Raw genomic sequence first — 26,430 nt, 5'->3', positions numbered from 1 at the left:
AGTTTTTCCACCACTAAAAGAGCCGAGCGTCTTTTTCAAGATGCCTCGCACCTCCTGTGGCTCGTGTAGAGCCCCGCTCAGCGACAGGGACCACGTGCTTGTGTTTCCTGCCTGTGAGTATCACGCAGCTTCAGCTCTCGTCGATGGCGGCTGCCATCGCTGTAATTTGATGCCTACGGTGACTCTGCGGACTCGCCTGGCGTTCATTTACTGAAGCTGCATCTTTTCCGCCTGCTGTAGTGCCGCGCCGTGAAAAGCGCCGTGCTTAGCAGAGCCCGGAACCTCCCTTCACCACGAGGTGCTCGCCGCTGCTGCCGCCAGCTTCTCCGCCCGCTTCGCTGGACTCTATGATCGACGGACAAGGGCCGCTGTGTGCCGCCGCGTCCGTCATGAACGAGGAAGGTGAAGCCGCGTCTGTGGAGGAAGACTGCTTTTCTCTCCCGCTTCGGATGGGCGAGCTCCGAGGATCTCCCCTCCCCCGCCGCTCATGAGCGTCGACGGAGAAAGACCAGCATCGATGCGCTTACCGGCTGGATGGCTGTTTTTCTGCAGAGGAACGTACGTTACCGTCCTCACGACCCGCGCCCTTTTCTTCCTGAATTCACGAAGAAAGCGCGGAGTCCCGGAAAGCCCCGTCTTTAGCCAGGATGCGCACTTCTGCTTCGAGGGAAGCTACAGTGTTAAAATCCCGCCGCGGCCGGATTTCACTAAAATGTCTCGCTCGCACAGTCCCAACATACGCGACCGTGCCAGTGTATTTTGCAGTCACCAAATCAGCATCAATGCTCGTTTGCCTGCACACAAACGCCGTTTTCACGACGCCCCAGGTAAATCTGAAAATGTATTTTCTGGTGTCCCGGCCACGGCCGATGGTGTAATGTGTGTATCCGTAATGCCCACGACTCAGTGCCCATTCATACACACAAGCACAGCCCTGCACAATACAGGGCTTGCACACATAAAATCGACTCGTGTCGATTGTGCAATACATGTAAGTTAGTGAACGTGCCCGCTTTTTAGTGCCCACAATCACTACACACTGCATGTCCCGTGGTTTCTGTAAAAACGAAACGAATGCACGGTCAGTCGGTTCTGATAGACAGTACTCTCTGTGCTACACGGTGTCCCGGCCACAGCCGATGATGTAATGGGCCTCCCCGTCTACATTTATTAGGTTCTATAACCTAGAGGTTCCTGCGTTGCAGGCTAAACTGCTCTCGGTCTAGAAGACTATGTATAAGTGTTCCTGCCCCGCACTGCGGCCCAGGTCACTTCGATGGTAATATGTACAAGTGCTCCTGCCCCGCGCTGCGGCCCAGGTCACTTCAATGTCTAATATGTATAAGTGTTCCTGCCCCGCGCTGCGGCCCAGGTCACTTCAATGTTTAAGCATCACTCACTGACAATGTGTCCCATGAGCATGCGATTACCCCTCATATATTTCTATATTTACATATATATGCTATTATGCCTTAAGAGGCACTACTATAAGGGATGATGCTATTTTAGCCGCTCTCCCTATACTTCTTGGGGTAGGCACTTGTATACCAGGGCGCGCGCGCCCTTAGGTGTCTGTGTCGGTCCAAGAGCACGCACGGCGTTTTACATGGGGTTCCCGTAGCGTTCTTCGACGCAGTATGAGAGAACTCTACGTAAGAGAACGTACTCGGTTACTAACGTAACCTCGGTTCTCTCTAGGAGAGGGAACGAGTACTGCGTCTCATGCCGTGCGTGTCCACGCTGCGTCGCTTCATTGACGAAAATCGGCGTGTTAGACAGCTATGCTCGTATTTATAGGCCTAGGCCACGCCTGTTTGGGCGGGAGGTGACGCAGAAGGGCGCGAAGCGCCCTCATTGGTCAGCGTCCTGGCCTCGCATAGGCTGTGCTTTTCTGGCAGAGCAGCCAATGGGTGAGCTGTATTGCTCCGCCTAGGTTGTATGCTTCAGAAAAGCGTTTTACAATATTACAAAATTAAGGATTAATTTTTGGCTTCAATCTCGACAAAGAAATATCTTTCCCGTAGCGTTCTTCGACGCAGTACTCGTTCCCTCTCCTAGAGAGAACCGAGGTTACGTTAGTAACCGAGTACGTTTTTCTCATTTTAATGCTCTTATCAACATGGAAAAGTGGATAGGCTTGCTTTGTGCAAATGTTTTTTTTTTTTTTTTTAAACAACATTGGCATATACTGTGTTCAATTTCACACTAACATTCTCACTTGGAGCAAATAATCTCTCACACAATGTAACAATGTCCATCAATAAAAGGGTGAAAGAAATACTGATGAGGTAACGTTACTGATGTAGAAACGCATTAGCTGTGTGTGTGTGTGCTTGGCCATGTTCAGACTGGACGTGCTGCGATGATAGCTCAGTTCACAACGACAAAACACACAGATCACTTTGGTCTTGTCAATTGAACCATTTGGCAACTTTTTAAAAGTAAACTTTCCATTCAGAATCTTATTGGCATTTCGGCGTCTCGCGCTCATCATTCATCCACTCAAAACGTAACGTTCAGACGAGAAACGCCGCGTCGCGCAGCACCTCGTATTTAAAATTCGAACACATTCTCTATGAGTGTTGTACACACACCGGCGGCGCCATTCAGCGTTTTTATTGCTGGCCATAAACTGAGAAAGTGTGCGTCCGATGTGCTAGACGCGCTCAGTTGTCCTAGACGCGGCTTGGCGCTGCGCTTCTCGTTTGGCCGGATCGCAAGCCCAAACAAGTGTGTGCGGCGTGTCTGTTGTTTTGTTTCTGGTCTAGCTAGATCCGGTGTGGTGTTGTAGTTTTAATAACGTTATAGTTGTTGCAAAAGCATGTTAAAAAACTTCAAAGTTTGCTAGGCGTTAATCTCGCGATAAAAAATTGACGCCGTTAAAATGGGTTTGCGTTAACACCGTTAATAACGCGTTTAACGGACAGCCCTAGTTTTTTGTCATTGCATGCATGTAAAACTGTTGTTGGGGACTCCCAAACCAACATTAGGAACATTTTAAATGTCATAATAGGTGCCCTTTAATTTATCCAAGGCTGGAAAGTAGACTCCGTGTTACAAATATGCCACTAAAGATGGCTTTATTAATAATATTCCTGATCAGTTTCATCATCTCAGCATCCCAGATAGCTTAGAAGAACTCGATATTGCGACAGAAACTTTTGACTCTCTTTTCCAGCACTTTAGAGTTGCTCCTTTGCGCGTAAAGAAGATTAAAGAAAATAGTCCAACGCCGTGGTACAACGCGCACACTCAGGCCCTTAAGAGAGAAGACAGAAAAATGGAGCACAACTGGAAGAAAACAAAACTGGAGGTATTTCGTATTTCATGGAAAGAGAGCACGATTGCGTACAGGGAGGCCTTAAAAGCTGCTAGATCTGCTTATATTTCAACCCTATTAGAAGAAAATAAACAAAGGTATTTATTTTGAAACAGTGGCTAAATTAACAAAAATTAAAGCTTCAACCCCAGACGTTTCCAAGCAGCACAGCAGTAGTGACTTTATGAACTACTTTACTTACAAGATGGATAATATCAGGGAGAAAATTATAACTATGGAACCGTCTACTACAGTATTGCATCAGGCAGTGCATTGTAGTCTCCCTGAGGAAAATTTTGATTTATTCATTGCTATAGGAGAGGAAGATTTGTATAAACTCGTTAAATCATCTAAACCGATGTTGTAAAGTTTTTCTTTCATCGAAGCAAGGACCAGTGAGACAGTTGGGATCGCGTTCAGAAGTTGTTATTTATTGAGCACAGCTGCGGGTTCCAAAATCAGTCTAACTGTAAAGCAGTTTACATTGAAATTTATACATTCCAAGGGGGAGGGATTACATAGAGGCGGAGACTTCTGGGGGTGGAGCGACAGCAGGGAGGAGTTGATTCTCTCTAGTGAACAACCTGTATTGCATCTGGATTGCTCCAGAACCAATCAGCTAATCCAATCATCTTGATGCTTCAACGTCTGAGCTAGGAATCAGCATAACTATTCACATGCTGATTCTGGCCAGGAACTCCGGTTCCCAGGGCCATCCCAGAGCCATTAAAGACAAAAGGTGAGAGATCTCAATGATTTGACTCATTTACAAGTCTTGCCGGAATCTACTGCTGGAAACTCAATAATCATCAGTTAAACCTAAAATGAAATAATTCTTAAAATTTGTTATCCTTCACCGACAACATGTATGTTAGACCCTATTAGACTAAGCTAATAAAAAGAGATGCTTCCAGAGGTCATAGATCCTCTTCTTAATATCATTAATTCATCTTTGCAATTAAGATACGTACCAAAAATGTTTAAGCAGGCTATGATTAAACCGCTTGTTAAAAAAATGGAATTTAATCCTACAGAACTAGTCAATTACAGGCTGATTTTCTATCAAAGATACTAGAAAAGGCAGTATCCTGACAGCTATGGGCCTTTTTTTAGAAAGAACTGGTATCTGCGAGGATTTCCACTCAGGATTTAAACCGAATCTGTCACAATGTCTGGGTGATGTCCCCTGGGTAGCCACTAGAGGTCCTCTTCCCCCACAGGTGTCAGTCACTTTTGGACTACAATCCCCACCACCCTTGTCAGACTCATTGTTCATTATCACACTCAGCTGTTCCCACTCACCTTGTTAGTGTCTGTCTATTTATACCCTGTCTGTTTAATCACTTGTTCTGGAATCCTTGTATGTTGTCACCCGCTTCCCAGAATCAGTCTTGGTTTGGTTAAATGTTTATTTCTTGTTTTACATGGTACCAGGGGCGGACTGGCCATCGGGAGCACCGGGACATTTCCCGGTGGCCTGACGGTCGCTCTGGCCTGCCGGCTGCCAAAAAAAAAAAAAAAAAAAAGTGCAGACGATCAGCCTGGCATGTGATAGGCTGGTGTACAACTACGAATTAATTGACGGATCTCTCAATCGACGAATCATACTGGCGGAGTGAAAATGACAATCCCACCCAACGTCACGAAGCACTGCCTAATATCTGACTAAATAGTTCAAAAAATGGAGCGTAAACGCAAAGGAGGAGCAGAGAGGGAGCGTTTAAAAAGGAAAAAAGCCCTGGCCACAGACGCAGCAAACTGCTGCAAAATCTCACCCATGTTCGTCAGTAAAGGGAACAGGTCGGTCAAGATTACATTTACATTATATTTGTAATAATTTGGCAGATGAACGCTTTCATCCAAATAGTGTTAATTTCGTCAGACGAGACGAGACTAAAAATGTTCGTCAACGACCTTTTTTCCATGACTGAGACGAGACGATGACGAGACTGCACCAATGTCCAAAAACGCTGACTAAGACTAAATTAACATGCATTATTGTTGACGAAAAAAGACGAGAATGTTTTGCATAAAATAAAAACTAAGATAAAATCTCTCTTCATTTTCGTCTCCAATCGTCTCTACTTGCCATCATCAGGAGATAGAATATTCATCTGTTATGAACAGATTAATGTTAAAAACTAGTTGCATTAAAAAAATCTATTACATTTTTTTCAGATAATTATGACATTTAACCAATATTTGAGATGTGTGAAACACTATTTGACTGAAATGGTTATCAGAAATAATCTCAGAAATAATTTGTTAAAGACTAAAATGTTTTAACTAAAACTTAGAAATATTGAGTTTCTTTTGACTAAAATTAGAAGACTAATTAAAATTTGACTAAAATAACGAGACTTTTAGTCGACTAAAACTTGACTAAGATACCTTGAGTTTCTTTTGACTAAAATTAGACTAAAATGACGAGACTTTTAGTTGACTAAAACTAAGACTAACTAAGACATTTGGCACAAGACTAAGACTAAATTAAAAATAGGTGACAAAATTAACACTACATACAAATCACTTAGATAATCACAATAGATAAAATTAAACCAACAAACGAGCAACAATATGTAAGTGGTGCTGTGTCAAGTCTCGTTTCGTCTACATGTAGCATATTTTTTATATAATAAATAAAAAATTATAAAAAGTAGACAGAATAGTGTTAGTGGGTCAAATTGTTTAAATAATAAATAAATCAAGTAGATGGTATGGAAAAGAATACAGTGTTAGTTATTTAGATTTTTCATTTCTAGTCTACAATATGTAGCCTACAATGTTTGTTTGTTTATTTATTTATTTTGAAAAGGTGACGAAGGAAGCAACAGTAGCACTAGAGCTGCCAATGCTCCTGCTGTTGAGCTAGAGGTGGTGGACAGTGAGTTTTTAAGGGTTATTTTTTTATTCATTTATATTGCATCTGGTAGTCTACCTGTTACATTAATAGGGTTAGCCTACAAGTTTATCAGTCCAGTAGATTACATGAATAGGGTGGTGGTGACTGCAGCAGCAGAGGTGGCCTGGCAGTGGAGTCAAATTCCCGGCCTGAATTATTGTCCCAGTCCGCCACTGCATGGTACAGAGATATGTTGACTGCTTACATGGACCTTGACCTTTTTCCTGTTCCTGGATTTATGATTACGGATTACCCAATAAAACTGCACTTGGACTATCACCCTTTTTGTATGCGTGTCGTGACAGAATCATAGTACTGAGACAGCTCTCATCAGAGTCACAAATGATTTGCTCTTATCATCTGATCGTGGTTTTATCTCTCTATTAGTGTTACTTGATCTTAGTGCTGCCTTTGATACCATTGACCACAACATTCTTTTAAATAGACTTGAAAATTATGTTGGCCTTGGAATTGCATTAGCATGGTTTAAATCATACTTATCTGACCGTTATCAGTTTGTAGCAGTAAATGAAGAGATTTCATATCAATCAAAAGTTCAGTATGGCGTACCACAAGGCTCAGTGCTAAGACCGTTGCTGTTCACTCTGTACATGCTACCCTTGGGAGATATCATTAGCAAGCATGGCATTCACTGTTTTCACTGTTATGCCGATGATACTAAGCTCTATATTTCTTCACGCCCTGGCGAAACTTACCAATTCACAAAATGAACGGAATGCATAGGTGATATAAAAAACTGGATTCTGAATACTTTATTCTGAAAAAACAGATATTCTAAGTATTGAACAAAAAACTTCCACACGTAATAACCTAGAATACTGTCTAACACTTGATGGCTGCTCTCTTAAGTCTTCGTCGTCGGTTAGGAACCTGGGTGTGCTCTTTGATACCAATCTTTCATTTGAAAGTCACGTGTCTAGTATCTGTAAAACTGCATTTTCCATCTTAAAAATATGTCTAAATAATGTCATATGCTCTCAATGACAAATGCGGAACAGTTAGTTCATGCGTTCATGACATCAAGGCTAGATTATTGTAATGCTCAACTGGGTGGTTGCCCTGCACGCTTAATAAACCAACTACAGCTGGTCCAAAACGTAGCAGCTCGAGTTCTTACCAGAACTAGGAAGTATGACCATATTAGCCCGGTTCTGTCAACACTGCATTGGCTGCCTATTAAACATTGTATAAATTTTAAAATATTTCTGATTACTTACAAAGGAATAAATGGTTTAGTTTCGCAGTACTTGAGCGAGCTCTTAACGCATTAAAGTCTGTCACCACAAAATTTCCGGCCAGTTGATAATACCTAGAATATCAAAATCGACTGCTGGCGGTAGATCCTTTTCCTATTTAGCTTCAAAACTTTGGAACAGTCTTCCTAACATTGTCCGGGAAGCAGACACACTCTGTCAGTTCAAATCTAGACTAAAAACACATCTCTTTGACCTAGCATTCACATAATGCATTATAGACTTCTATAATTCAATGTTAGGCTGCATAGATTAGGTCAGCCAGAACCGGGAACACTTCCAATAAATCCTGATGTACTTGTTGTCGGGATGATTCCAGTTAACGTAGCTACGCGGAAGTGATAAAAAAAATTCTGTATTATACATTTTTCAAGGCTTGTTCAAGGCGTTCTCGAGTCAACAGGCACTGTTTTGTGCAAATGAGCGGCCGGATCGCATTAAGGGTTTTCTGTTAAAACGGTGTCGTGTTAGCGGCCCCTAAGTTAACAACTAATGATCGTTGCGACAGAAGTGAATCAATCAAAACTAACTTTAGTTGGACAATAACTTTACTCTAGAGCTGCTGTAAAGCCAAAACAATCTCTGTTACTTTAATTTCCTATGATCACTGTAAAGGTGCTTTGAAACAATCTATATTGTTAAAAGTGCTATATAAATGAAGGTGACTTGACTTGACTATGAACTCGTAATTACAATGTTTTCGACTCCACTTGAAGAGCACATAAACACAGCAGTAAAGTGGCTCTCCTCGACCAGGAATGAGGAAGCTGCTTTACAGACACTCCTGTTTTACACACGTCACTCAAACACACAAGCAGGAACTATTTCAACTCCTCAGTTCAGAGAAAACGAAACTGGAGTATTGTTGAGCTGTTGTGTGTTTGTATCTCGCTGTATTCATGCAGTAAAATGGCAGAAGCCAGAATTTCAGTGGATCAGAATGAGTTCATGTGTCCAGTGTGTCTGGATCTCCTGAAGGAACCAGTGGCCATTCCCTGTGGACACAGTTACTGTAAGATCTGCATTACAGACTGCTGGGATCAGGAGGATGAGAAGAGAGTCTACAGCTGCCCTCAGTGCAGACAGACCTTCAGTCCAAGACCTGCTTTAGCTAAAAACACCATTCTGGCTGAACTGGTGGAGAAACTGAAGAAGACTAAACTTCCTGCTGACTGTTACGCTGGAGCTGGAGACGTGGAGTGTGACGTCTGTACTGGAAGAAAACACAAAGCCGTCAAGTCCTGTCTGGTGTGTCAGGAATCTTACTGTCAAACTCATTTTGACCGTCATGAGGACTATCACTCTCGTAAACCACACAAAGTGATCGATGCCACTGGACGACTGCAGGACATGATCTGCCGTAAACATGATAAAGAGCTAGAAATGTTCTGTATTACTGATCAACAGTGCATCTGTGTGTGGTGTAAGGAGAGTGAACATAAAAACCACAACACTGTATCAACTGCAGCACAGAGGACAGAGACACAGGTATGAACTGAGAGCGATTGATCACAGAAATGAAAGTGTCTTTATTTACTTCCTCATTTACTCATGCTGGTCCAAACCGGTTTTACTGAGTTTCTTCTGTGGAATATAAAAGATGATATTTTGAAAAATGTCTCATATATTTTAGTTTATACATTGAAAGTCAATGGAATAAAAAAGTTTCAAGCTCCAAAAAGGAGAAAAAGCATAAAAGTAATCTAAACAACTTGTGGTTAAAGAAAGAAGTACGCTTAAGTGTATTGACATGCACTTGTAGAGTACTTCAAATTAAAAGTATATTTTAAAAAAGTGTACTTGCAGATAATATAATATTACATTAAATGAAAGGCCACTTAAGTGCACTTAAAGATAGTAAACTTTCATGACTGTTTCATAAGTACACTTTATAAAGTACACCTTTTTATAATGTAAAATTAAAAGTTTTACTTAAGTTCTGTTTTAGAGAACATTTTGATAATATTTAATATTTAAATTTAACTCAATAGAATTATGAAATTACATTGTTTACATAAATACTATATTTAAGGTCAAAATGTCACTCTTAAGTTGAGTTAATTACTTTAAATTTAAACTATAATTCCTTTTTTTATTTTATTTTTATAGCAATTAACATGCAATTATGTGTCTGAAAACATTACGTTCAGTTCACACTTATTTCACAATTATATTAGTATATTATTTCCAAAATATGCTACTTTTAAAAGAGCCAAGTTGTGATTCACAAATAGTCACCATATTTTATTTGTCTCTGTAAACAGCGAGACATTCTTCTAAATATCTTCTGTTGTGTCTCACAATAGACAGAAAGTCATACAGGTTTGGAGAGACTTGAGGAAGAGTAAATGATGATACTAATGATATAAAACTACTGATGAAATAATGCTGACATTTCAGGAAACCATGAATCTGTGGTTTGAACCAGACAGTAAAAACTTACCATGCAAGATCTTTAACCACTTCAGCAACTCTGGATTCATGTAACTTTAATGTGTGTGTGACAGTAGTTTTATGTGTGATTCCCGGTCACTGGTGTGTCCTCCAGAAACAGCTGAAGGAGACGCAGATGAAGATCCGGCAGAGGATCCAGCAGAGACAGAAAGATCTTCAGCATCTGAGAGAGGCTGTGAAGTCTCATAAGGTGAGTCTGGAGAAGAAGAGAAGTGTGAGACGTCTCAGTTTGGACTCTGTCAGTCCTGCTGAAGCCACTGTGTGATTGTGATGTGTGTGTAACAGCGCTCTGCACAGACAGCAGTGGAGGACAGTGAGAGGATCTTCACTGAGATCATCCGCTCCATTGAGAGAAGCCGCTCTGAGGTCACACAGCGGATCAGAGATCAGGAAAAGACTGCAGTGAGTCGAGCTGAAGGACGACTGGAGCGACTGGAGCATGAGATCAATGATCTGAGGAGGAGAGACGCTGAGCTGGAGCAGCTTTCACACACACACCATCACATCCAGTTCCTGCAGGTAACACAGATCTAGGAGAACAGGATCATATATCATATGTTGTTTTTGGCTGGTTAGTGACACTGAAACTTCACAAGGACTTTTAAGGATCCCAAGGTCAGCTTTTGTTGGGTTTTTATATGCATTGTTTACACCTCACTTCCTGTCTGGAGTCTTTGTGGGCAAATTCATCAGTGTTTTAGGTAAACAGTTATCAACATAAAAATCAATATTATCAGCTTTAAAGATCACCTGACCCAAAATTGGAGACAATTACTTAAAATATTTTAGTAGAAATAAAAGATTTAATTAAAAAGAGCATGAAAAATCTGGATATTGATGCCAATCAAGTTCACTGATTTCATGAAGACAGAAGAAACCAGAAGGAACATTGAGTCAATATTTAATGTTAAATTCCCCAGGGCTTTGTAAGTGTGTCTCTTTAAACAGAAGATGATCAGATGAGAGTCTGACTGATGATTATATGATAACACAACACTGACTGAATCTGACTGAACTCCTGACAACATCTCAGTCAACGGCTCATTCTGCTCTCATGAAATGTTTCTCTGTCATAACTGGATCTTGCTCAAGTCCACGAAGTGAAACTGTGAACTGCTTTTCCTCAATTCTCAACATGCAGATGTTTTATCATCCAAACACCTGGAAAGTTCACACATAGTCCCTTGTGAAAAAGAAGTGTCATTAATTAAATGTGCACTTAACCACACGACGAAGAAGATTGATACAAAAGACTTTATTAACAAAGGAATAATCCTAACCGTGCACAAAACGTCAACCAGAACTAATTCATGTTCAACAGGCTAATTGATATACCAAGTATATAGTATCAACGAGTTTTTGTGTGAGTTTTCTGTTTATGTGTGTCAGTTCATCCAGAAAACTAACCATATTTCAAAGACAATAGAAGTAATTCTGAAATTACATTTAAATATACTTAATACCTAGTTAAGTGGGTTAAAAAGTTCTCTAAATATTAGCTAATTGCATTTAATATAAATTTTGACTAAATTGTAATACATTTATTTAATTAAAATAATTATTTTAATTACAATTTTAAAATAATTGTATTATTTATTATATTATATTATTATATTATATTATATATAAGTGTCTAATACTAGAGTTTGTAGCATTAAATGCTGAATATGAGAAGCACTGATTCTTGAGAGTCGGGACAAAACATGTCCCACATAGAAAAGTCTAATTTATAGCAAAAATTAAGAAATTAATCATGATTGACATACTTACAAAGTTAAATCTAAAGGAATTGTATATACCTATCTGATTTTTGGAATAAACTTTTTTATCTTTTTGGGGAAAATTTGTTTAAATGGATGGTCTGATATATTATATTATATATATTATTTTATTATATATCAGTGTGAAATACTAGAGTGTGTAGCATTAAATGCTGAATATGAGAAGAATGATCTGAGTGTGTGAAAGTGCTGGATTGAAGCGAGTCACTGAAGAGAAGTCGAGTCCACAAGAGCCGCTCAGATCTGATATAGTGCAGGTTATTGGCTGAAGTGTGGAGATGATGAGTTATGATTTCTGTTTTCTGTAGAGTTTCCAGTCTCTCTCAGCACCTCCTGAATCTACAGACGAACCCGACGTTTCCTTCAGTTCTCTCTCCTCTTTTGATGGCGTGAGAGAATCTGTCCGTCAGCTGAGAGACAAACTGCAGGATTTCTGCAAAGAGGAGATCAAGAAGATCTCAGACGGAGGTAAAGTCCTGCGCCTCGTTTATACAGACGTGTGTAGAAACATCCCAAATCTGAACGTACAGCAGTTTATGAAATGTTCCTTCAATTTATAAAACGTCTATTTTCACAAAAATGTGCTTAACCCTCATTTTTGCTTTGGGGTCAGTATGATCCCGATCGACTTTTCTTTAATTATAAAAACATGGTTCCCTTCATCTCAGTGGATTACAATTTACAATGTTGTGACTTTTTCTAAATTATCTATCTATACCGGTGAGACCTAACACACACACACACACACACACACGCACGCACGCACGCACGCACGCACGCACACACATATGGCGTTCCGATTATGGCTCTCGCTTTGTGTCATTCCTTTCCTAACCAAGCTTAAAGACGTGTTAACGTGCGTGTGATATGCGTGTGGAGAACGTCTGCCCGTCTGCACGTCTGCTCGTCTGCACGTCTGAACGCAATACTTAACATGCCTTTGGTTAATATAAAAATAGCGCAGGTATTTTTATGCAGCTACTTGTATGATGGACTTTTCTTATTTGAGACACTGTTCAAACAGTGTGGGCTAGTAGAATTTTCAACAGAGAAAATCACATTAATAGCTATTTAACATAGGTCTTAGCCTATATCTTTATCCTCGAACAATATTAAGAAAATACTATTTAGGTTTGTATACATAAAAAAATCAACGAATGTCAACAGTAAAAAGATTTGAATGTATTTTACATTATAAATTATGCACGATCATGCATGGGAATAAGATAGGCTATAGGCTACAATAATAATAAAAAGCTCTATGAGTGGATGCATTAGGCTACTTAACTATTTCTATGTTATAAAAAATCGCTCTATGAACTTCTAGCAAGCTCATTTATTTTAAACCGAGTTGTAAATGCCGAAATGAAAGGAGGCTAAATAAATATGAAACTACCAAATATAAATATAAAATCGCCAGTAGATGGCGCCAAGACCCTGCTCTATTGAGATGACTGGTTAATGTTCAACCTATTCATTTTAACATATATTCAAATAAAAAACAGTTATATTAATGTGTAATATTACTTCACAATATTACTGTTTTTTGTTTTAAAAAACGCAGGCTTGGACACAACTACTCCTTTTAGACAATGATTTCCTAATATTATTTTTTTTAAGCTAAAAACTGCTCATTACACAGAAACATTCAAACAAATATTTACAAATTTGTGTTTTACTTGTAATTTTTCCTCAACTTTGTGTCTCAGTTGGTAATTAATTTTCATTACATTTAAATATATATATTTCTGTTCCCCAGCAGTGAAACATTATGTGTTTCGTTTATCCACCTCTAAAGTGCGTTTATCCACCTCTAAAGTGCGTTTATCCACCTCTAAAGTGCGTTTATCCACCTCTAAAGTGCGTTTATCCACATCTAAAGTGCGTTTATCCACCTCTAAAGTGCGTTTATCCACCTCTAAAGTGCGTTTATCCACCTCTAAAGTGCGTTTATCCACCTCTAAAGTGCGTTTATCCACCTCTAAAGTGCGTTTATCCACATCTAAAGTGCGTTTATCCACCTCTAAAGTGCGTTTATCCACCTCTAAAGTGCGTTTATCCACCTCTAAAGTGCGTTTATCCACATCTAAAGTGCGTTTATCCACATCTAAAGTGCGTTTATCCACCTCTAAAGTGCGTTTATCCACCTCTAAATTGCGTTTATCCACCTCTAAATTGCGTTTATCAGCCAATTCGAAAAAGGAATATTTCAGTTTTTGCGCATTTACAGTCACCTGACTTGGAAGACGCGGTGTGTTTGGGGTCAGTGTACGCAAAAATAATTTAATAATTATCATCATTATTATAACATTTATTAGGCTACATATTTAGAGACGCTTTTATCCAAAAAAGGAACAAAGCAATTCGTCAAATGTCATTCATAATATGGGTGAGACTATAATAATATAGGACTAAGATTATCACAAATAAACACAAGATTTTGACGCATATCCAACGGTTTGTGGGGAGCGGAGTGTGAGCGCGCACTGCATGGCACGGAGCCGCGGACGCGAACACTTTCATTTTCCTATCAACAGTGGAAACAACTGAAAATAGCCTACTCTTATCATTTCTGGTCGTACAGAAAATAATAATACATTATTCGTAACTACTTTTATTTGTGTAAACTCACAATAACAAGAAAGCGTTGTGCTTTTGTCAAATAATATAAAACAATCAGGCGCGCATGATCTTCGTGAACTGGAGCGCGAGAACTGAAACTAAATATAGCATATAGGCTAAAGCTTGAAATGTCCACTTTAAAACGAACACATTCGATTCGAATCGAAAGCTAATACCTTCTGATTATGTAATGCGTATGAAAGGAGCATTTCTCTCTAAAGGCGCATCCGCTTAACAGCGGAGATGGAGATGTTTTTAGCCGACACTGATTTAGAAAACAATAGTTTATTAATAAACAATTAAAATGCCTCGTTATTTTTTCAGACACATTTATTATCTTTAGCCTATCACCTTTCTGTAGGCTGTGGTTCAGAGACATAGGCCTGTATATGGCTCTTCTCATTCAGCACTGCGGGAAAAATATAATTTCCAGGTTCTAATTTTGTCCTAGAAAAAAAGTAAAAATCCATATTAATTTGTGAATATTTTAAATGTTTAATAAAGGGGCAATAAGTCATAAACAAAAATTCGTCTATATGTATTTTTTTGCGCAGCATTTGGTGTAGCCTATAGTTCAAATTAAGATTTTGTTGTTTAACTTTGCGCTTTAAAAATACAAGCGTTTTCGTTTTGCACAAGTGCATTGCACTGGAAGCCCTGGATATAAGCCTCCCTCTCTATCTCTCTTAAATATTTTTGTTCTCTCTGTTTTGCCATTTAATAAACTTTATACATTTTAATTGAATAGTGATTGTGTGACCTATGATGAGGGAACAACCAGTGATACCCTCCATAATGATAGCCTAGCGATGTCATCAGGATAGGCTATATACTGTATATGAATGTATGTATTGTGATTTAAAGAATATAAATATAAATCGTAGCCATAGTTTAAATCTGAAAATACTGAACACTTTATTATTGACAACATGACGAAGCATTTTGACTATCTTGTTTGTGAACAATGACACAAGGACTATTCATTCTGATGGCACTAGTATGTTCATTCACATAAATACTTACTTTTGAGAGATGAACTAGGGATTTTGAGCAGGTTTTTTAACAGGTTTACTTCCATTGTGTGGTGCTGCTAGTATGAATTATTTTTTTAAATACATTTACTGGTTTAAAAATCTTAAGGATGATTCAAAAATGTACCAAAGTGACTGAGAAAAACTGCAAAAGTACATTCAGGGGAATAAGTTCACAGTTAATATCAATTTCAGGCTAAAACCAATGCAGAGCCTAGCTCCAAGTCAATGAACATTTGTAAACTAATACATTATTAGATCGTATAGCAGACGTGCAGACGTGCAGACGGGCAGACGGGCAGACGGGCAGACGTGCAGACGTGCAGACGGGCAGACGTGCAGACGTGCAGACGGGCAGACGTGCAGACGTGCAGACGGGCAGACGGGCAGACGGGCAGACGTGCAGACGTGCAGACGGGCAGACGTGCAGACGTGCAGACGGGCAGACGTGCAGACGGGCAGACGGGCAGACGTTCTCCACACGTTAACTTCTAACGTACCGCCGCCGTGACGTCTGTATAGATCAACAGGTACACGTTATTGACGTGTCTACGTGACGTGATTTTTCCGTGTACGTCTCCATATAAAACCAATGGAGACGTACACGCACGTATTCACGTGTGTTATCTGTCGTGCTTGTCAGTCTCGTCGGCGAATGACACATTTGGAGCGCCATACGATCGGTTCTTTAATATGACTTTGCAGCACGCACTCGTCTCAATGAACGTGACGTCTGCGTCTGCCGAACGTGACGTCTGCGTCTGCAGAACGTCTCGTCTGCGTCTGCCACATCACTCGTTCGTCTGCCGAACGTCTCGTCTGCGTCTTCCGAACGTCTCGTCTGCGTCTGCGTTTGCCACATCACTCGTTCGTCTCGTCTGCGTCTGCTGGTTTCCAGCACATTCCACACACTTATTCGTTCTTTATTATTTTTCCCCACTGATCTTCAATTGTATTTTTCATTAGCAATTAAGTGATTTTACCTTGCTTATGTATAGCTTTTTATTCCAAATAGTAAATATTAATTTACACAAATGATCATGTTAAAATTTGTGTTTTCCATTGTTTCTTGTCAACATATCCACAGATAGCCTACTTATGAATAAATCATAAAAAAGCATGTATGTAGCCTACTATTCACCACTAGGAGTCTCTTGACCAATACAAAAGAACGTAGTTGTAAACATTTGGGCTGATTTAACTAACATATATAATATTTGTAATGTTTAATTTTAGAGTTGTAATATTTAGTTTTAGATTTTCGCCGAAGTTTGATTGACAGGCGGTCTGACAGTTATCATCAGAATTATACTTAAAAACAGATAGGCCTGCACCTCAGGAGAAATGCGAGCACAGTTCATTATTATTATTCAGCCTAAATGTCTTTGCTTATACTAATAATAATAATAATTAGCCTATCATTAATATTATCAGCCCAAGGCTACATATTTAGCTAGATTGGCCCACAGCTTTTATCCCAGTTGCAGTGAGACTGTTGAATATTTATACCCAGCCCGCCACAACACACCACAATTCTCTCTATACACAACTTTAGTAGTTGGGAATGCATTGCTGTACTATTTACTACATCTCACATATTGTTTATACGGACATTAATTGTTATGTCCCTGTCGACTGGTGATATAACGGATTGCACTTTATCGACTTTTTATTGCACTTATAGCCTATTGTAGGATTATCTGATGTTATTTCGTTGTTATTTATAAGAATGACAAAAAATACAAATAAATAAAGAACAAACAATATTTAGAAGACGCTTTTATCCAAAAAAGGAACAAGCAATTGGTCAAATGTCAGTCATAATAAAGGTTAGACAATAATAATACAGGGTTTTATTTGATTATCACAAACAAACACGAGATTTTGACGCATATCCAAGGGTTTGTGCGGTGTGGAGCGCGCACTGCATGGCACGGAGGCGCGGGCGCGAACACTTGTATTTTCCTATCAACAGTGGAAAGTAAACAACTTAAAATACTCATAATTTATGGTCATACAGAAAATAAAAGAAAACAATCAGGCGTGCTTTCATGATCTCCGTGAACATGAGCGCGTCTCAAAAATGAACTGAAACAAAATAAAGCTTGAAATGTCCACTATTAAACGAACAAATTCGAATCGAAAGCAAATACTGTCTGATTATGTAATCCGTGAACGGTGCATTTCTATAAAGGCGCATCTGCTTTACAGCGGAGATGGAGATATGTTTGCAGCCGACACTGATTTACAAAATAGGCCTAGGCTACTTGTTTATTAATAAAAAACAATATGCCTCGTTATTTTTTCTTTTCAGACACATTTAGTATCATTAGCCTATAAACCACCTATAAATCACCTCTCTGTATGGTTCCAGAGATGGCTATTCTCATTCAGCACTGCGGGGAAAATAAATGTGGCATTAGATAACCAGTAAAAAAAAACAAAAAAAAAAAACATATTAATTTGTGAATATTTTAAATGTTTAATACGGGTTATTAATCAGTGGGCACGATTTGTTAAACCGAGGGAACAGTTTGAGAATTCGTGAGAACGGTTTATAAACGGATTATATAAAAAATAAAAATAGTCTTTTTCAATTCTATATTCTTCTATTTAAAGGATCTACAGAAACAGTGGTTGTGCGATCGAGTTGTCTGTTTTCTAGTTTAGTGCTGTAGCCTATAGGCCTTTTAAAACTATAAAAAAATTAAAAACATAATAACAACCCCAACAATAAGCTATAAAAATGAAATAGCCTATATCAATTTTGTTTCTTCATATTTCTATCTTTGTGGGGGCATTTGGCCCTCAAAATGTGGGTTAAACAAGAACACACACACACAAAATATCCTATATATAAATCCTATAAATCACAGACGCAGACGTCACGTTATAAGGCAGACGCAAGTGAGACGAGTGCATGTTGCAAAGTCATATTAAAGAACCGATCGCAATCGCTGGCGCACTGCACTGAGCAGTGCTGAGTAGCGTGTGCAGTGCGTGTAAGAGAAAATTATAATAAATGACTTCACTGCCACACGTGAATGACGTGTAACGTCTGACTTGACACTTCACTGCTACGCGTGATTTACGTGACGTCAGCGTGACGTCTGCGTGACGTCTGCGTCACGTCTGCGTCTTAAAATGAATGGAATACATAGCAGAATAAAAAAAAAAATTAAGACGTTGAGTGAGACGTTCATTGAGACGAGTGCGTGCTGCAAAGTCATATTAAAGAACCGATCGGAACGCCATACACACACACACACACACACACACACACACACACACACACACACACACACACACACACACACACACAAGCACACTAAATTAGAACAATTTTTTTAACATTTGGTTCATTAAAATAAATAATATGCAACTACAATCTGACTCTAAGTCTTGTCCTTCCGTGTTTCTTATGTGGCATTGTTCTCTACAATATTGTACATTTTGTATTTTGCAGAAAAAAAAAGACATTTCAAAACGCATCGAAAACTTAAAAAATTATACTATTTGAAAGAATATTTATTTGTAATGTCTCATTTTTATACATATATAAATTCACTAAATGTATTACACAAATGATGATATGAGCAGTCGGCCACATCCAGTAAATGAACGGATCTCTATCGCCCTCTGCTGAGTATTTATGCACAAAACTATTTCTTTATTAAATTATAATTCCTTTAACCGACAGACGGCAGAATTATACACCCAACACCCAGATCCATATCCAGACACAACTTATATTTCATTTAGATAATCATTTAAGCATTTTTTTGTCATAACAATGTATATTTTACATGCAAGCTAATGGTATAGTTGAGGAATTGTGTGGTAAATAGGTACAAAAGTACTTTATTACTAAACACAGCATTACTGTATAGATGAGAAGTAAACAAAAATATATATATTGTGTGTATTATTAAAAATGTATTTATTTATAAAAAAGATTTTTTATTTATTTGCAATCACTCTATAAATGTTGGGGTCACACTGAGTGTGAACAGGAAACTAAGAGCATATGAAGGTTAAATGCGTCTCAGTTTATTAATAACAGGTCGTCTTTTATATAAACATGATGGAGGAGATTATTCAGAAATGAGTCCATCATCTAATATCATAGAGCATCATATTATAAATATCTCAGATATGAATGTATTGTATCTTGTCATTTCTCTTCACATGTTCATGTTTATTTCCACAGTCACTTTCCCCAACATGAATCCCAAGACCAGGAACGACTTCCTACAATGTGAGTCTCTAGAAAACCAGCAGAAAAACTCCTGAATGTGTTCATGTTCTTCCTGTAGAAGGAGAAATAAATCATGATAGAAGAGTTTATAATTGATCATGTAAATGATGATTTGCACAGGATATTTGGTCCGCTGCACTGAGACACTGATGATACACTGAACATGATTCATGAAGAGTTCAGACACATTAAAAGATCAGACAGATTCATAATTCCTGTTTCTGATGTGTTTTCTCTCCATCAGATTCCCATCAGCTCACTCTGGATCTGAACACAGCGAATACACACCTCAGTCTGTCTGAGAGGAACAGAGTTATTACTGACACTGACACACAGCAGCCGTATCCCGATCATCCAGACAGATTTGATCATTATCGTCAGGTGTTGTGTAGAGAGAGTGTGTGTGGACGCTGTTACTGGGAGATTGAGTGGACTGGGATGAGTGTGTTTATATCAGTGTCATATAAGAGCATCAGCAGGAAGGGATCGGGTTATCAGTGTTTGTTTGGATATAATGATCAGTCCTGGAGTTTGCACTGCTCTTCCTCCAGTTTCACATTCAGACACAATAACATACACACTGATCTCCCTGTAAAGCCCACCAGCAGAAGAATAGGAGTGTGTGTGGATGACAGAAGAATAGGAGTGTGTGTGGATCACAGTGCAGGAACTCTGTCCTTCTACAGCGTCTCTGACACAATGATCCTCATCCACACAGTCCAGACCACATTCACTCAGCCGCTTTATCCTGGGTTTTGGGTTTGTCCTGGATCATCAGTGAAACTGTGTTGATGAACAGATTGTAGAGATTTTACCCAGAATACTTTGAGCTGCTCGATAAACCAGTAACAGTGAGATATTACAGAGACTCTTATTAAATTTCTTTAATATAGCGTAACTTCTGCCACAGAAATAACAGAATAAATGTGTGTATTAAATCCTTCAGTAAGAATGGTGTGTGTGTTTGTGTTTATTAAAGGGGGGGTAAAATACTTAGTTTCAGTCAATCTCATGTTAATCTTGAGTACCTATAGAGTAATAGTGCGTCCTTCATATCTCCAAAAAGTATTTAGTTTCATCATATTTATAAAATAAAAATACACCTTTCCGATTCTATCCGGAAAAAGCCGAGGTCCTTGATTCTGGGCGTGGGCGGAGCTATAGAGTCAAGCGGGAGCAGCTTGAGCCAGCAGTAACAAACACTGGGTTCTTTGGGAAGCGGAACAAGGTAAACTTTCCCTCACATCCCAAAACACACTTTTTTGGAGACATTCTTGACATCAACCATTACTATTTAGCGCTGCTGATGATGATTTCCAGTAGTAGCGTGTCGATGAGCGCGGTCTTTCTCTCCTCTGGTCGACGTGTGCGTGAACGCGCTTTTCCGAGAGCAATGCTCATATAAGGAGTTCCACTCTGGTCTACGTCATTAGATCTACGATAGAAAAAAACCAGCCGAAACATGTTGCAACCCGGAAGTATGATTTTCAGCACAGAAATTCTCTGTTATTCGTTCAAAATAACTTTTCAAACTTTGGCCATTATTAGCATGAGTATCCATCTCTTTAACACTGTAAACAACTCTGAATACATGAAACACCTGTAACAACATTTACTATGTATAATACGTTTGTAAGGGTCAATTTAGCTCAAAGGAATTATGAATTAATTTATAGGGAATCTTCAAAAGAATCATTCATACGGCCGAGCAAATGACTCGTTCAGCGTTCATTTGAACGGGCCGTAACTGCAGCTCTGCAGCGGATATAAGTATCCAAACTATAGTGAAAACACTATTTATTAGCAAGGTAACTTAGATCAGCAGTTTAAGACATTAAATTCGTAAGCATAACACAAGAACAATTATCTTTCAAATAAAGCAAGACTTTATTGATTATTCTAATACATAAAACTAATATCTAACACAAACACACGCACACACACATTCATACGAGTTGCAGAAAGAGAGAGAGTGAGGAAAGAATGAGTTTTAAGAGCAAGGTGATGAAATCCCAAGTTTCTATATGCACTTATAAGACATGACCTGAACGAACCATCAATCCTTAATTTAACCCTTCTATCGTTTCTTAGGCGGGTTATTCAATTTATATTAATGCACCAGTTCAGTTAAGAGTCTGGAGGTTACTTGCTTGTTTTTGCGTTCCTTTGGGGATTCCTTTTGTTGGCGTAAAAGGGGGTTTCCCGGGTTCGTTGATTGGCTGGCAGTCTTCTCGTGTCTGGATAGATGTCTTGGGCGGCCAATCACGTGGTGTGTTGGCGGATGGATGGAAAGTCTTTGAAGTTGGAAGCGGGCTTCACAGTCGAATCGTTTAAACGAAACTTTGCAGCAAAACTTAACTTAGAACCGAGACTTTCAACGGGAAAGAAAAGAAAACTAAGAGAAATAAAGAAAAGTGAGGCGAGTTTAGATGGCTTGACTGAAGCTGTTTAACCCATGTTCTTCTGATCTTGATTTGGGTTCTTTCGTCCGCTCGTCTAACGTTACATGGTTACTTGTCTGGAGGGAGTAAATCCGCTCTTCCGCTAACGGTCTTTTTTCTTCTACTCCTCCTTCCTTCTTTCTAAACTTCTTTCTCTTCCTTTTTTTTTTTGAATCTTTGTTCGGGTTTTAAGCTCAAACGTTTGTCCAGCCTCCTGGATGAGTTCTGGCCAATTAGGCACTGTCTTTATTTGAGAGGTGGCATTTTCTTCACCTCACGTCGTAAATCATGCGTTATCTGTGATCTCTTTACTCTACAGAGTACAGAGGCCACAGTTTAGACATCATTACTATTATAAGAATACAAAACATTTTACACAGATTTCAATCAAGCCATCTTCTGAATTACGAACATATGATCGTACGGATAGGAAGCACGACACACTTTCATTCAAACATCTAATAGTTATAACCATTACATGACTTATATGATCTAAGCATAGACACACATATAGAGGTTGTAAACACAATATATAATTATGTAGTTGGATTATGTTTGGTAAGAAGTTCATCAAGAATTGTTTTGGGATGATTTTATGTAATTTTATATGTAAAGTCTTAGTCTCTGTGGGTTTTGAGGAGGTCGTTCAAAGGTCCTCAAAGAAAAGGAGGTCTGTTTTACATGTCATTAATCTTGGTGGGTGCCAGAGCCGTGCCATCTCTGAACCAATCAGTCTTTCCCAAACTATCTAACTTGACAACGTTCTTCGTTGTTGGGCTCATCTCTTAAGGCCATAAATTCCTTACTGGGGGGTTTTCGTTGGCTATGGTAGACTGGCAGGAGCCGGGGTCTGGAGTGTTGAGTTCTGTGTGGAATTATGTTTGAACGAATCACCTGGAAAATTCATTTGTGTTTGGTTCGCCCTCAAACGCTACATCATATTCATTTAGTTTTTATTGTAGTGACACATAATAATTGTAATATTACTATTAAAAGTACCTTTCATTTGAAATAATTAAACAGATGAAGAGATGAAGATGAGGGATGAAGATGAGGGATGAAGAAGAGGGATGAAGATGAGGGATGAAGATGAGGGATGAAGATGAGGGATGAAGAAGAGGGATGAAGATGAGGGATGAAGATGAGGGATGAAGAAGAGGGATGAAGAAGAGGGATGAAGATGAGGGATGAAGATGAGGGATGAAGATGAGGGATGAAGAAGAGGGATGAAGATGAGGGATGAAGATGAGGGATGAAGATGAGGGATGAAGAAGAGGGATGAAGATGAGGGATGAAGATGAGGGATGAAGATGAGGGATGAAGAAGAGGGATGAAGATGAGGGATGAAGAAGAGGGATGAAGATGAGGGATGAAGAAGAGGGATGAAGATGAGGGATGAAGATGAGGGATGAAGATGAGGGATGAAGATGAGGGATGAAGATGAGTGATGAAGATGAGGGATGAAGATGAGTGATGAAGATGAGGGAGGAAGATGAGGGATGAAGATGAGTGATGAAGATGAGGGATGAAGAAGAGGGATGAAGATGAGGGATGAAGATGAGGGATGAAGAAGAGGGATGAAGAAGAGGGATGAAGATGAGGGATGAAGATGAGGGATGAAGATGAGGGATGAAGATGAGTGATGAAGATGAGGGATGAAGAAGAGGGATGAAGATGAGGGATGAAGATGAGGGATGAAGATGAGGGATGAAGATGAGGGATGAAGATGAGGTTTGAAGATGAGGGATGAAGAAGAGGGATGAAGATGAGGGATGAAGATGAGGGATGAAGATGAGGGATGAAGATGAGGGATGAAGAAGAGGGATGAAGAAGAGGGATGAAGAAGAGGGATGAAGATGAGGGATGAAGATGAGGGATGAAGATGAGGGATGAAGAAGAGGGATGAAGATGAGGGATGAAGATGAGGGATGAAGATGAGGGATGAAGATGAGGGATGAAGAAGAGGGATGAAGATGAGGGATGAAGAAGAGGGATGAAGATGAGGGATGAAGAAGCACTTTCTGAGATCTTAGATATTGGGTCTCAAGGGAAATCATGAACTCTGTAGAAGAAATGAAAGACTTTCACAACGTTTGATAAAGTTGTTGATGTAAAATAGTTGTGTCCAGATATGGAGAAGTGTGTCAGTGTTGTTGTTGTAAAAGCGGTGATCTCTAGTTCTGGATAAAAAGAAAAAATTCCAGATGAAAAAGATGCAAATTAAATGAAGGAAAAGAAAAGTGCAGCTTCACGAAAATATTCACTCTGTGCTTTTTCTGTTCTGTCTTCTTCTTGCTACTCTGTGTGTGTGTGTATGTATGTGTGTGTGTGTGTGTGTGTGTGTGTGTGTGTGTGTGTGTGTGTGTGTGTGTGTGTGTGTGTGTGTGTGTGTGTGTGTGTGTGTGTGTGTGTGTGTGTGTGTGTGTGTGTGTGTGTGGCGAGGGCAGGGAGAGACACATGACTCTAATTGCTGTTTGGTCGTCATTATTCTCCTGTCAGTTCAGAATGTATAAAACTAAGATTAACAACAACAACTAAAGAGTAAAATGAACATATGTAAAAAAAAATAATCATAATAATACATTAAAAAAATTATAGTAATAAAATACAGAAATAAAAGTGCTTTATAATATCAGGGCAGTTATATGAATTTGAAAAGCTTTACATTTTGTATTGTTTTTTATAAGCTTTTTGTTTTGTGATCTCATGTTTGAAAGAGTTGCAAAGTATATTGTGAGATCGGGTTATAAAAGGAAATATTCCAGGGTTTCTTTGAGTTATTTTTGTCTTATGAATATAAAACTTTGCCAAAATAATTAAAAGATTAATAATATAATTTAGTTTTTCAGAAAAATATGGGTTTTGAAAACAAAGTAAAATGTCATGAGGTTTTAAATGAAGAGTTCTGTTTAATAATTTTGTCATGTCTATTTTAAAAAGAAATAGAAAAAGGGCAATACAAAAATAAATGTTCAATATCTTCAAGTGTTGTGTTACAAAAAGTATATTTATCACAAACAGTGAATATATCCACTAATGGCTGCATTTACAGGATAACATCTATGAATAATTTTGTACATTACTTATTTACTTTATTATATATAACATATTTACTGGGTAATGTCCAAATGCTGTGCCATAATATACAATAAAGTTTAAGCAATGTTGATTTACATGGAGGACTGGATCCGACATTAAAGGAATTTCTTATAAAATTGTTATTAAAACCTTTTTTAAATAAGGAGAGACCATTTACAAAGAGTTGAGGATTTTGTAAGGTTGTATTATTAATATCTAAATCTGAGAATTTGGTTCAGATTATTAGTGCATTAATTACTTTGTTAAATTATTTTTTATTTACAAATAAACCATATTTTGAAATAAAATTAGGGTACGTGTAAAATTCCCCATTCTTGTCAAAAATCTGGTTTACAATTAAAATGTTGCGCCGAACCCAATTCTCCATGTACAATAACTTCTTATGAATTATATTAGCATTGTTCCACATAAAACACCGGCTAGGAGAAACATTGTGTCTGAACAAAAGTGACCAGAACAGTAATGCTTGTTTGTGATAATTGACCAAAGCAATTGGAAGTTGACCAGTTATATAAGGACACTGCCACAAATAATGTAATCCTCCAAGTCTTTCAAATAAAAAATATGGGACTATATTGAATTTACTTGTTTGATTTTTAACCCTTAAACAGGCAAGAGTAGAAAATGATAAGCAACAAATAATTTCATGTCATTTTTTATATCATCTGGACTTAAGCAAATCATATCCAAAATAATTTAGGACTTTATGAGTTGTGACTCCCAGATCACATTGCCTAAAAAAAGGACCAAATCTATAATTGTAACTGCCATTGCATGTTTAAAACAATTATATCCTATACTTCAACTCATATAATGTTGACATATTATATATCATTGGAAAGCTTACAAACTCAAGATTCAGCCTGTGAAAACCGTTTTGAAATCGGACCTTGCGTTACCACCTTTTAGCGAGTTCCTTACCTAGTGGGTGGTGTCAGGTTTCTTATTACAACATTTCTTTTAACTACTTTATAATAAAACTTTTCTAATCTTTACAAAACACATATCGTCGGAAAGGTCTGAGACTGTATTGAGACTAAAAATAAATTATTTTGTTACAAATAACACCCAGTGGCTAGATCCTAAAGCATTCTTGAATTACAACCATTTAAATTTGGATAGTGCAATATTACATATATTCTCAAAAAGGGGGATGACAGGTTTGTAATATTGTTGTTGTTTTTTATTTGCAGCAAAAAAAATATTCATTGGTCCATTTTTCTTGCATTTTTAACCTGTAAATTTTATA

At 38.4% G+C, this 26,430-nt stretch overlaps 1 protein-coding gene across 4 annotated transcripts; it reads left to right on the top strand.

Annotated features, from left to right (window-relative positions):
• The first annotated feature begins 7,975 nt into the window (after positions 1-7,975).
• Positions 7,976-25,123, top strand: LOC307005448 (tripartite motif-containing protein 16-like). 4 transcript variants are annotated; one of them, XR_013799278.1, is made up of 7 exons: positions 7,977-8,983; positions 10,044-10,139; positions 10,235-10,468; positions 12,039-12,198; positions 19,594-19,641; positions 19,886-20,567; positions 24,329-25,123. XR_013799278.1 is itself a non-coding variant. In XM_079625637.1 (6 exons), exons 1-6 carry the CDS (start codon positions 8,405-8,407, stop codon positions 20,431-20,433), a joined length of 1,653 nt encoding a protein of 550 aa, XP_079481763.1. In that variant the 5' UTR covers positions 7,976-8,404; the 3' UTR covers positions 20,434-21,159. The 4 variants fall into 4 exon arrangements, 3 of the variants coding, with proteins under 3 accessions (XP_079481763.1, XP_079481762.1, XP_079481761.1); XM_079625637.1 differs by lacking the exon at positions 24,329-25,123 and having other exon boundaries at positions 7,976-8,983; positions 10,247-10,468; positions 19,886-21,159; XM_079625636.1 differs by lacking the exon at positions 24,329-25,123 and having other exon boundaries at positions 10,050-10,139; positions 19,886-21,159.
• The last annotated feature ends 1,307 nt before the right edge of the window (positions 25,124-26,430 follow it).

This window comes from Phoxinus phoxinus (assembly GCF_949152265.1).
Source record: "Phoxinus phoxinus genome assembly, chromosome: 1".
Lineage (NCBI taxonomy): Eukaryota > Metazoa > Chordata > Actinopteri > Cypriniformes > Leuciscidae > Phoxinus > Phoxinus phoxinus.
This window is presented reverse-complemented; position numbering and strand designations above follow the sequence as displayed.